The sequence below is a fragment of the Besnoitia besnoiti genome, chromosome IX (assembly GCF_002563875.1).
Source record: "Besnoitia besnoiti strain Bb-Ger1 chromosome IX, whole genome shotgun sequence".
Classification (NCBI taxonomy): domain Eukaryota; phylum Apicomplexa; class Conoidasida; order Eucoccidiorida; family Sarcocystidae; genus Besnoitia; species Besnoitia besnoiti.
Genome location: NC_042364.1, coordinates 1381690 through 1392976, shown reverse-complemented (window position 1 = coordinate 1392976; position 11287 = coordinate 1381690). Strand labels below are relative to the sequence as shown.

Below are 11287 nucleotides of genomic sequence, written 5' to 3'. Positions count from 1 at the left end.
TTCGGAGCGAACGCAGCTGCGGCGCCCAGAGAGTTCTGCGCAGAAAAGCAAGGCAGCCTCGCGAAAAGGAAGTCACAGTGGGCGGCGGGGAACAGCCCTGCAGCCCCTGCCTGTGTCTCTCCTTTTCCCTCTCTGTGTCCATGCTCTCTGCCGTCTCCTATCGGTTTCCTCTCTCTTTCGAGCTTGTTTTTTGTCGCCTTTTCGAGGCTGAGAGATGCGGTGTGTGTCGTGCGGTGTGCACTTCCTGCGTTGCCTTCTTGGCAACGAAGGAAGTCTCCCTTCAGCGCCAAGCTTGTCTTTCCTCCGGCGATTCATGCATGGCGGGCTGCTGCGCTCACCGCATCATCGTTTTCCCAGTATAGGGACGCCTCTCTGCTTGCGCGTTTTTCGTGTAGCCGAAAAGACAGAGCAAGCGCACATCGTTGTCGCCACTCTTGTTTGTTTTCTCCTTCCATCTTTTTGCCTTTGTAAGGCGGAGAAGAAGGGATCGCTTGGCTGGTTTTCGTTCGGTCGCGTTCCTGTTTTCGTCGTTTGGCAGCCGTGCATACACCACCCTTCTCTCACTTTGCGCTTTCCCCACGCCTTCTCTCCACTTTTCCGCTTTGCGCCCTGTGCAAAGGCTGACCATCTCTCGATTTCCACTCGGTGGAAGCAAGTCCAGACGATCGTCCCGAGGCGCTTCTTAGTTTTGTTGTCCCGTTTTGCCCTCGCTTTTCTTCTCCGTCGTCCTGCCTCGTTCTCCGCCCCGGCGCCGGTCGGTCTCTTGTTTCCCTCGCCGCCGCTACGCCCGTCCCGGTGTTGTGTCTCGCTTTTTTCTCCGGTATTCACGTCCACATTCTTCTTTTTTCAATCTTCCTCTAGCCCCACTCTTCTTCGCCTTTGCGCAGGCCGTCTCTGGCTCTTCTCCGCGCCGATTCCTCCTCCCCGCGAAGGTCCCTCTCGGGCGAGCCCAGACTCGGCAGAGTTCCACTTCTTCCCTTCGTCTCTTGGGAAGAGCTCGAGCTTCGCAGCCCGCCTCTGCCTCTGTGACGCGGCCCGCGTAGCGCGCGTCCCCGGCTCTTCGTTTCCTCGTGTCTCCTCCGCAGTTCAGCCGAGAAACGGTCGCCACGATGCAGTCCTTCCAAAAACCTGAAAACGCGCTCAAGCGCGCGAACGAACTGCTCTCCGTTGGCCAGCAAGATGCCGCGCTGAAAATCCTACACGGCGCCATCGGGCATCGCCGCTTCAGGTGCGTGGAGGCGACTACACTCTCGCTTTCTCTATTTCCAGCCGCTTCCGCCCCTGCCTCTGGGGGTTTGTGTGTACAGAGGTGCATGCAGAGGGAGTGGAGAGGGGTACGCACATCCTATGGCGAACATCAAGACTTTGCGTTTCGCGGCTCCTTCGCTTGTGGTCCGCCGCCGCGTCTGCGCGCTGTATACACCGAGGAGACATCCTCTCTTCAGGGCTATGTGTATGATCGCTTTGTTCGGCGACAGAGATACACACACGGATAGCTGTGCGCGCGCCTGGCTGGTCGCGCGGGCGCGGGGCAGCGTGTGCATGGGAGAGGAAGAAGATGGGAGCCACAGGCTGCTTTTTCTTGCTCTCTCGCCTGCCTTCCTCGAAACCCTCTCGTCGCTGCCGCTCAGCTCTCCCGCCGTGCACCTCTGACTCCTCCCCGCTGCACGACCCCGCGGGCTTCAACCCGTAAACCCTTCAACCCGTAACCTTGAGGAAGCCGCAGCCGCGCGCTCCCGCTGGCATTTCACCCGCCCACGCGGGTCACGTGCCTACGTGCGTTGCTCTCCCCATGCCTCGCGCCTCTGCGTTTTCTTTTCCTTTACAGGTCCCAGGGATGGGACAGCGTGCAGGAGACGATCATGATTCGCCACGTCCAGCTCTGCGTGGACGAAAACAAGCTGCGCCTGGCTCGCGACGGCCTCCACCAGTACCGCATCATCTCCCAGCATGCAAACATCCAGTCGCTCGGTGAGCAGCAGCAGCAGCACTCAAAGAGGGGGGGGGGGGGGGGGGGGGGGGGGGGGGGGGGGGGGGGGGGGAAGAGGGCGCGGCGGCGCGGCCTCCTCGGGGTCGCCAGCTGTCTCTGTCGGTTGATTCGCTGACGTAGCTGCGGTACGCTGCGCGCACCACGCAGGTTTGGAGCATCTCTCTCATCCAAGGAGGCGAGCGTGGGAGATCACGTAGCGCCTCTACTCGGGACGGGACGGCAGAGGCCGCGCGCGTGGAGAGAGAAGACCGAGGTCGCGGCGAGCGGCGGTGCGAGTGGTGGTCTTGGCGTAGCTGATTCTTCTATTTTTTTTTTATGATATTTTTTTGACGTTTTTCCAGGCAAGGTGATCGCAGAGCTGCGCAGCCGCGCGGAGCAGAAGCTGTCGCAGGCGAAGGAGGCGGCGTCGGTGGTGCCTGCATCCCCGAAGGAAGGCGAGGCGGTGCTGGCGGTGGGCGCGTCCGGGCTGGGCGACTTGGATTTGATCGCGGACTCGCCGGAGGACCTGCTGCTGTCGACTTTGCAGATTGAAGTGCGGTCAGCGGAGGCGCGCGGCATCCACCAGGCGCTGCGGAGCGTGTGGGACGTCTACAAGATGATCCTAGATCTGCTGCGCACGACGCCGAAGCTGGAGCGCGTGTACCACGAGACGGCGCGCAAGGCGTTCCTGTTTTGCAAAGAGAATCAGCGCCCGCAGGAGTTCAAGCGTCTCTGCGACGTGCTCCGCAGCCACTTTGCGCTGATTCTGAAGAATCGCCACAAGGAGGACTACGAGTCGCTCATGCGGCCAGACTTGCACCTGGAGACCCGCATGCAGCAACTCGTCGTCGCCTCGGACCTCGAGTTGTGGCGCGAGTGCTTCGCCACCGCGGAGGACCTCTACTCGCTCGGCCTGCACGACTACTTCTTCAAGACGCTGCGCACCGGCCAGGATCTCTTCCACCGCAGCCGCGAAAAGCTCATGCGCTGGCTCGCTATCTACTACGAGAAACTGAGCCGCGTCACCTGGGTCGCGGAGAACTACCTGTTCCACGCCCTCGCGTGGATCAAACTCCTCCTGCACGTCAAGGGATTCAAGAAAAACGCCTCCCAGGAAGACCTCCAAGCCATGGCCTCCGTCGCCGTCCTCGCCGTCCTCTCCATCCCCATCACCGGCGCGTAAGGCGATCCTAGCGACGCGTCCGCTACGCGCATCCGGGCAACCGCACAAGCGAGCTTGCTTCTCGTGCCAGAGCGAGCTAGCGCGGAGGACGGCCGAGCGGAACTTCATATCTATCCATAGGTCTATATCTATGTGTACCTAGGTCTATCTGTCTGTTTCTGTGTATCTGTCTGTATCTAGATAGACCTATCTTCATCTACATTTATCTATGTATCTTTATGTCTATCGGTGTGTGTGTCTCCTATATCCATATCTATGTATCTCCATCTGTGCATGGATGTGCTGGAAGGAGAGGGCTTCGCGGGCGCGTGGGTTCGAGACCCGAGCGAGAGGAGGCTGCGGCGGCGGACTATGTGCGTGTGCGCGTCCGCTCTGCGTGGATTTTTCAGTGAGAAGAAGCAAGGCGACGACGCCCTCACGATGGGCGAAGGCACCCAGTTCGGCTCGCTGGAGCAGCAAAAGAAGCTCACGATGCTCTTGGGACACTCGACGCTGCCGACGCGTGAGGGCCTGAAGGCGGTTCTCTACACCAAGGACCTCGTCTCTCTCGCAGATGAAAACTGTCAGCAGCTCATGTCGCTCATCGAGAGCGAGTTCACTCCGCTCAAGCTCTGGTAGGCAGGGCCGCGCGAGAGGAAGGAGAGACTCGACAGGCGCGCACACTCCCGCCAGATTTGCCTGCGCGGTTCCTCGAGTTGTTTATATACGTGCGCAGAGGAGACGCGGACGACTCGAAGTCTAGCCTCACATATATATATATATATATATAGATTTATATGTATTTTGTGTGCATGCGTGTATGTGCTCTGTGTTTATCTGCACCTTTTTTCGCATTCTTCGTGTGCGGCCTGTTGACTGTAAACCTTCAACCCTGATCAGAGCGTCGATTCGCAGAGCGGGTTGAATAGGCCTTCCCGTTTTTTTTCTGTCTTTGCAGCTCTCTGTGCCAGCCGTTGTTGGACGCAGTGAGCCAGAACCCGCTGTTGGAGCCGTACGTGTATCCCCTGAAGCGCGTGATCTTCCACAAGCTGATTTTCCAGCTGTCGCGGGTGTACGCGACGCTCTCGATCAAGCACTTCACGACGCACATCTGCACGTCGTCTTTCCTGCCCTGGTCGCAGGCGGAGAAGCTCTTCGTCGCTCTCGTTCAGCAGCACCAGGGTGCGGCCGCCGGCGGCGCGATGGCTTTCGGCAGCGGAGCTGGCGGTGCGCACGCGGGCGCCAACGCTGGCGCCATGAGTCTCTCCATTCGCCTCGACTACGCCAGCAGCGCGATCCTCTTCGAGACGCCTGACGCCGCCGCAGCCAACACGCTGCGCCACCAGCTGTGCAGCCTCGCCAAACAAATCGATAAGTACGCATCCAAGCTGCACAACACGACACGACCCCTTTGTCGACTCAGATGCATGGACTCCTGGAGGGGGGGGGGCGGTTGGTTAGCAGGGGAGGAGGCCGGCTCGACAGGGGGGATGTATTTTTTCTCTCGATTGACCCCCGCAGCCTGTCTGCGACGCACGATCGATCCGCGTCTTCTCTCTTTCTGCGGACTCATTAATGCATATACATATATGTATCTGTATTTCTTTTTTTAGTATGCATGCGGACCTCCTTGCAGCGTGTGGGGTGAGGCTGGCTTTGAATGAGATTTTGAGTTTTTTTTCCTTCAGGGCTGTGCACATGATTTGTCCCGGTCAGTCGATGGAAGAACGCATGGACCGGAAGCGCTTCCTGCAGGAGCTGCCTACGCGTCTCGAAGCGGAGACGAAGCGCATGGCTGAGCGGACGCGGGCGACGCACTCGCGGCGCCTCGAGAAGCAGGAGGAGCAACAAAAGATGGAAGAAGAGAGACGCAGAAAGGAGGCCGAGCAGCGCAGAGTCGAGGAGAAACAAGGTAAGACACCACGAACTCGTGGCGCTCTAAATCGAGCCATGGAGGCCGCTGTGTCCGCGAACGGCGTAGATGGATGCATGCGTGTCCAACGGATGGTTCATGCAGAATCCACGCAGACATACAGGGAGAGAGCGAGACAGCCAAAGCCTTGTTTGTTTCCGCTTCCTAGCTCGTTGTTCCTGAGCGGCGTGTTGCCCGAGTCTCCGTCGGGGCTTGTCTTCGGCTTCGACCTCGTTTGGGGTAGCGCGCAAAGATTGTTTCTCGTCTTGGTCTATTCGGTTTGAGGTGACAGGGGGAGATTATCGATTTTGGAACGATCTGCTCCCATAAGCAAGGTTCAAGCTGTAAAAAGCTGTAAACTCATTTTCACGATTGTCTTCTTCAGAGCGCGAGCGCCGCGAGGAGGCGACGCGCCGCCGCGAAGAGCGGCGCATGCAGCAGGAGAAGATCAAGCAGAGGAGCGAGACAGCTGCACAGATGCTTGAAGAGATCAAGAAGATCGGCGGCAAGGCGTCCAGCACGATTCTTATTAAGGGCAAGCAGCTCGGCGACATCAACATCGACGACGTTCTCCAGGGCAATGTCGACTACGACGATCTCGAGAAGGCCCAAATGGCGCAGCTCAACCAAGTAAATATGCATGCACGCCTAGCTATCTGTACAAACATGTAAATTTATGCTCATGCATATGTATCTGTGTGTCTGTCTATCTAGGCCTATACACATAAGCTCGACTGCCTTTAGGGCTGTATGTGTGCTCCGCGTATGAGGTGGTGATGGCCTTGCATATAAATATGAACATACATGTATATTCGTGGATATATGTGTGCGTGTGCATGTGGACATCGCCTCCAAGTGCCGCTTGCATATGTTTTTTTGTTCTTTTTTCAGGAGAGAATCACTCGTCTGCGCCAGCGGCGCCAGAACTATCGCCGCGTGTGTCACTTCATTCGCGCGTGCCGCGAAGAGGAACTACCGCTGCTCATCAGGTGGCAGGAGGAGCAGCTCGCTCGCGACACGCAGATCCTCCTCGCCATGCAGAATCGACACGAAGAAGGTGCATTTCTCTCTTCAAACTCCAGTCTTCCAGCGCGAATGCCACACCGAATATACCCTTTTTCGCTCTCAGTTCGTATATATATGTAGGCGTATATATATGTGAATATAGGTATATATATGTGTATCTATCTATGCCTGTATATAGTGTGGATGGCTGCAGCAGGCGGACTCAGCCCCGAAAGACAGACGTCTGCTTTCAACGCGTCTTCATGCATACATATGTAATAGATAGATAGATGCGTATGAGTGTGTCGGTCTTTCGCTATTCCTGTCGGACTGAGTTGTTTCGTTTTCGACGTTGTGTGTAGAGCACAAGGCTGCGTTTGAAGCTGCTTTGGAGGAGAAGCAGATTTTCGAGGTGGTGAAGGGTGACAAGGAGTCGTGGGTGTCTGAGCGGCTCGCGGAGCGCCAGCAAGAGTTCGAGAAGCAGGCGGAGGAGCAACGCGCGCGCCTCGTGGCTGTCTTGCGGCAGGCGAAGCTGCAGCGCGCCCGCGCACGCAAGGAGGAACACGTCAAGAAGCTCAAGATCGAGGCTGAGCGTAAGCGCATGGAGGAGGAGCAGAAGAAGTACCTCGAGCAAATGGAGAAGAAGAAGCAGGAAGAGGAAGCCAAGGCGAAGCGCCTCGCGGAGCAAGCTGAGAAGCAGAGACAGCGCGAACTGGAAATCGAGGTGCGTGTTTCTGCCGACGAAAAAGAACCTCCCACGCCGGGTTCATCAGTTTCTCCTCGCTCTTTACCCCCTTCGCTCTGCCTCTGCGTGGGGCTTGTCGCCGGCTCTTTCAGGTCTCTTCTTTTTCTTCGCAGAGCGTCGCTGTCGATCTGCAGGCGGCCTCAGTTCTGTCTTTCCTCAGTGCACGCGGGTGTGTCTTTCAGCGGCCCGTTGCGCAGCTTCAAACACTCCATACACAGCGTTTTTTCGAAGGACCTTTTCGACCTACACGTTGCGCCCTGTGCTGCACACTCCTGTCGGAGCGTTGATTCGGCAATTTTTCGTTCTCTGCATGGTGCGTGCGCTTGTCAGGAGAAGCAGCGCCAGCTCGACCGCGAGGCGAGCTCGATGATGCGCAACGGCGCCTTCGCGGCGGCGGCGAGCCCGAAGGGCCCCCAGGGCGCGGCGCCGACCCCGGCGGCGGAGGCGTCTCCGGCGGCGGAGGCTGCGGACTCCTGGAGGCGCGGCGGCGACCGCGGCGCGGAGGCTGCGAGCCGGCGGCGGGCCCCCGGGGCGGGCGCGAGCGGCGGCGGGGCGAGCGGCCGCGACGAGGACTTTGAGCGATGGCGCGAAGGCAAGCTCGCGAACGCCGCGCCGGAGGGCGACGCCGAGCGCGCCAGCGGACGCCCACGCATCCGCGTCGCTTCCTCCGCGCTCTCTGAGCACCTCGCCGGAGGCCGCGGAGGCCCTGAGCGTCGCGAAGAAGCGCACAAGGCGCATAACGGCGACGCCCGCCAGGAGGCGCCCGCGGAAGACGACGAAGGATTCACCACCGTCTCCCGCGGCCGGTGAGTTAAACGTCGACAGAGGGGGGGGGACAGGGAGGGGCGGGGGTTGAGGCGACGAAATGCGCCGCCACAGAGATGAAGGAGTGGCGGGCGGCTTGGGACGGTCACGCACGCGTGGCGAGAGGTGCGAACAGGAGGGGATATCAGCAGCGCGCGCGGAAAGACGCGAGTGTGAAAATCAACGACCGAGGAAGGCCGCAGAGATTCACGCGGTGCACATAGTCGAGCTAAGCGTCGAGTCGACAGCTTGGGGATTCGCTGCAGGCGCAAGAAGAAAGGGTGTCTCGGTGTTTTGCGTGTTTCTCATCAGCAAGAAGTAGATGTCCCCGCCGAGAGTCTCTTTGCCAGTGAGAGACGCGCGTCGAGCGAAAAGCGAACATCTCGTGCTGAGGAGCGAGGCGAAAGCTGCCAGGTCCAGTCCGCGACAGCGACGGCGAGCGAAAGACGAAGTTGTCAGAATAGCGCTTGTCCTCTCATCCGCTCACGGCTACCGCAGCAAAAGCCGGTTGCGTTGCTGGGGTCTCTTTTCGCGAGAGACTTTAACGTCCTTCTCACGACGAGCGAAGGCTTGAAGGCCCCTGTCTCCTCCTCTCTCTGTCCCTCTCGGGGCACAGCAGAATGAGAGAAGCGGTGTTTCGTTTTGTGAACTCTCAAAAATATGTGACCAGTCAACAAGAGCCTCGCTTTTTTGTGCCTTTCTTGTCGATTCAGAGGTGTCTCACTGCCCGTTCCACGATGTGGAGCCTGACTGGAGATTCCAGGGCCTTCTAGCTAGTTCATTCGTGTGTACCTGCTCCCCTTCTCATCTCTCTCTTCTTTCACTCACTCGCGTCCGGTTCGAGTTTTTTATCCCGTTATGCGCGCCGCGTGGCTTCTCGGCGTCTCTGCGAGCGCGGCGAAACGCAAAGAGGGGAAAACGCAGAAACGCGAAACGGAGCTACGCTGCATGTGCCGGTCCCTGCTGAGGTGTACTTACACCGAGGCAGGACGACAGGCGAACGAAGGCATAGCTAGATGGCGACCTGCTTGTTGTGTCGACGCGCAGAGCGAACGGGAGGCGTGTAGATGCGCTCGGGATGCAAAAAGGAAGTTTTAACACGGCTGCGCGTCACTTCCGTGGTGTCGGGGGTCGCTGTGCCGTCTCGGAGTAGGTACTCCTGGTGTATGTCCTCATGCTGCGATTTCCTGCGTGAGACGTGCGACTGTGTCGAGCTTCGCAACGCTTCCACCCTCTGCCTTCTGAACCAAGCGCCGGAACCCATTCGCGATGTGGCTGGCTAGCCGTAGTCGCCGCATGTGCGAGAAACCTGGGATTTCTCGATGCATCATCTAGACTATATATAGAAATATGTATCGCCGGTGCAGTAGCCGATGGCTTCAGAAGTACAACTCACCCTAGGAGTGTCAGTATCAGCGACGCACACACGGCACGCAGCATGGTGGGTGGTACTTAGGATGAGGCTACAATGTGCCCATATATATATATATATATATATAGATATAGATACTGGATATATCCGAGGCGCTTGCCCTCCCACATGGCACTCAGCTTCCACAAACTTCTGCTCTGAGGAGTCTTCGTCAGGTTCGTCACGGTCTTACGTGTGAACCGCGTGTAAGGACAAACAAGCACATGTATGTATATGCATATTTGACTGCTCGCACGATGGCGTAGCGAGATGGTTAACGGAAGAAGCGTGTTTCATCGAGCGTTTTTCTGTGGCTGCGCCGCCGGACGGAGGGTTTTTACTCTTCCAGTCGTCAAGAGTGTGACGCAGAGAGCCCCGCGGCAGAAAAGCTCTGTAGAAGCCTCGGCTTTTTGGCGCAGTGATGCGCGCCGGGCGTTGTCGAGACAGCACCAGAGGCGAGTCTGCCCACATGTGGCGCTGCGTGGAAGTGAGGGAAGCGACGGTCTCGCAGAGTCCCTAGTCCGAAGAAGGCCGTTTAGAGATACCCTCCAAGGGCGAGTCTGCCACATGCGGCGCTGCGTGAAAGTGAGGGAAGCGAGGGTCTCGAAGAGTCCCTAGTCCGAAGAAGGCCGCTTAGAGATACCCTCCTATCATTAAAATGATTGCGAAAGGACGACGAACTCCAAGGCCGACAGCCATGCCCTGGGGATTTGCTAGCGGGACCCCAGGTCCGGCCGCTTGTCTTCTTCTGTGTGAGTGATGCAATCTTTTCTACGCATTCATCTGCTTCCCGGTCGACAGAATGCCATCGTTTTCATGAGTTCGTACGCTCCGCTTCTCACTCCTGGCCTTCCCTCTCGCCGGCGAGCGAGGCGAGGCGAGGCGACGCCCATGCTCGCGGATGGCGTCGGCGAGGAGGCATCTTCCGCGGAGGAGCGAGCGACCGCACGCCTACGCGTCTTTCGAGACAGACGCCGTCGAGAAGAAGCGACGCAGTTTCGCAGGGCGACAAAGCAGCAGAGAAATGACTCTTTCAAGCCACCGGTGTTTCTTCAGCCGCGCCTTTTCCTCCGGTAGATGGACTTCACTCTCCTCCGCTCCCGTCGCTCTTTGACCAGCGGCATCGTCCGCCCAGCGATCTGTGGGTGAGCAGCACACCACGAGTCTTTTCTGAGATTGAGATATTATCTGTGGTATTGATCCGTTGGATCTTCTCGGTAGGAAGCTCGACCGAACGCGAGTTCCTCCTGATCCGTCGCCCGCTTGCTTTTTCGTTACAGGCCTGGACTTTGAGCGTGGCGTGACTGTCGCGTCTTGTCTCCACAGCCCTCGTCTGCGCGAAGATCTGGCTGTCGACGCCGAGGGAGCTCGAGGCGTCTTGCGCCACTCATCCTGCTTCTCATTTCTCTCTTTTTCTCATCTTCTTCCCGGGAGACTTCCGTCGCGCTGCCTGCAGAGAGGCAACTCGCCGGAACAGAAAATTCCTCTCAAGACGCGGCGGCCGCGCGCTTTCCGCGCGGCTCCCTCCACCGACTCCCGAGCGAGCGAGAAAGGTTGCGACTCTGAGAGACACCGCAACTTCGCGGTCTGCCGATCCAAGATTTGCGGGCTCTCTTCTTTGGCATTCCTTCTTGTGCGCATTTTCCTCGGATTTTCTCCCGCCGCGTTCTCTCGGAAACCGCGGCGAGAGAGCGCCTCGCGGGGCGCCCGTTCCCGGCCGCTGCTGGCTGCTGTCTGGGGTCTCTTTGATTTCTTCTTTCTGCTGGGGACAAATCCATTTTGCTGTGTGTGGTGCCCATTTGACGCTGAGAAACAGAGAAACTGCGAGCGAGAGCTGCGAGGCGTCGACGCGCTGCCGCTTGGAGGGCTGCTGCCATGCACATGTGGACGATCGGGGAAATGCTGAGACGCGCGATTCCTCGCTTTTGTCTATCCTCCCCCATTGCCTCCGGAGTGTCTCTCTCGGCAATCTCTTGCGTGCATGTCGCAAAAACTCCGTGTCTCCATGCCGCTGCTCCTGACGCGCCGAGTCGTATGACACGCCTCTCCTCGGAAACCGACTTCCTCCCCGCCCCCCCTCCGGCTCCAACGTTGCCTCGCGGGAGAGCCTCCTGAAGTCTTTTTTTTCGTGTGTCGGCTCTCTTCAGGCCTAGCTCCCTTACGAGTGGCTTTCTCCGCTTAGGCGCGCGCCGACAGGAGTCGGCAGCGCAAGATTCAGGGACGTGAGCACACCAGAAAGGAGACTCAGGGGCCTCGGCAGACAGCGTCAGACCTTCGCC

General features: G+C 58.6%; 1 protein-coding gene across 1 annotated transcript; it reads left to right on the top strand.

The window, feature by feature from the left end:
• Positions 1 to 1109: 1109 nt before the first annotated feature.
• On the top strand, positions 1110 to 8221 carry BESB_013660 (putative eukaryotic initiation factor-3 subunit 10; the record flags this gene model as incomplete). Its single annotated transcript, XM_029360096.1, has 11 exons — positions 1110 to 1228; positions 1829 to 1971; positions 2332 to 3148; positions 3542 to 3766; positions 4090 to 4506; positions 4820 to 5043; positions 5429 to 5673; positions 5935 to 6100; positions 6411 to 6772; positions 7124 to 7599; positions 7864 to 8221. 11 exons carry the CDS (start codon positions 1110 to 1112, stop codon positions 8219 to 8221), a joined length of 3552 nt encoding a protein of 1183 aa, XP_029216763.1.
• Positions 8222 to 11287: the final 3066 nt, after the last annotated feature.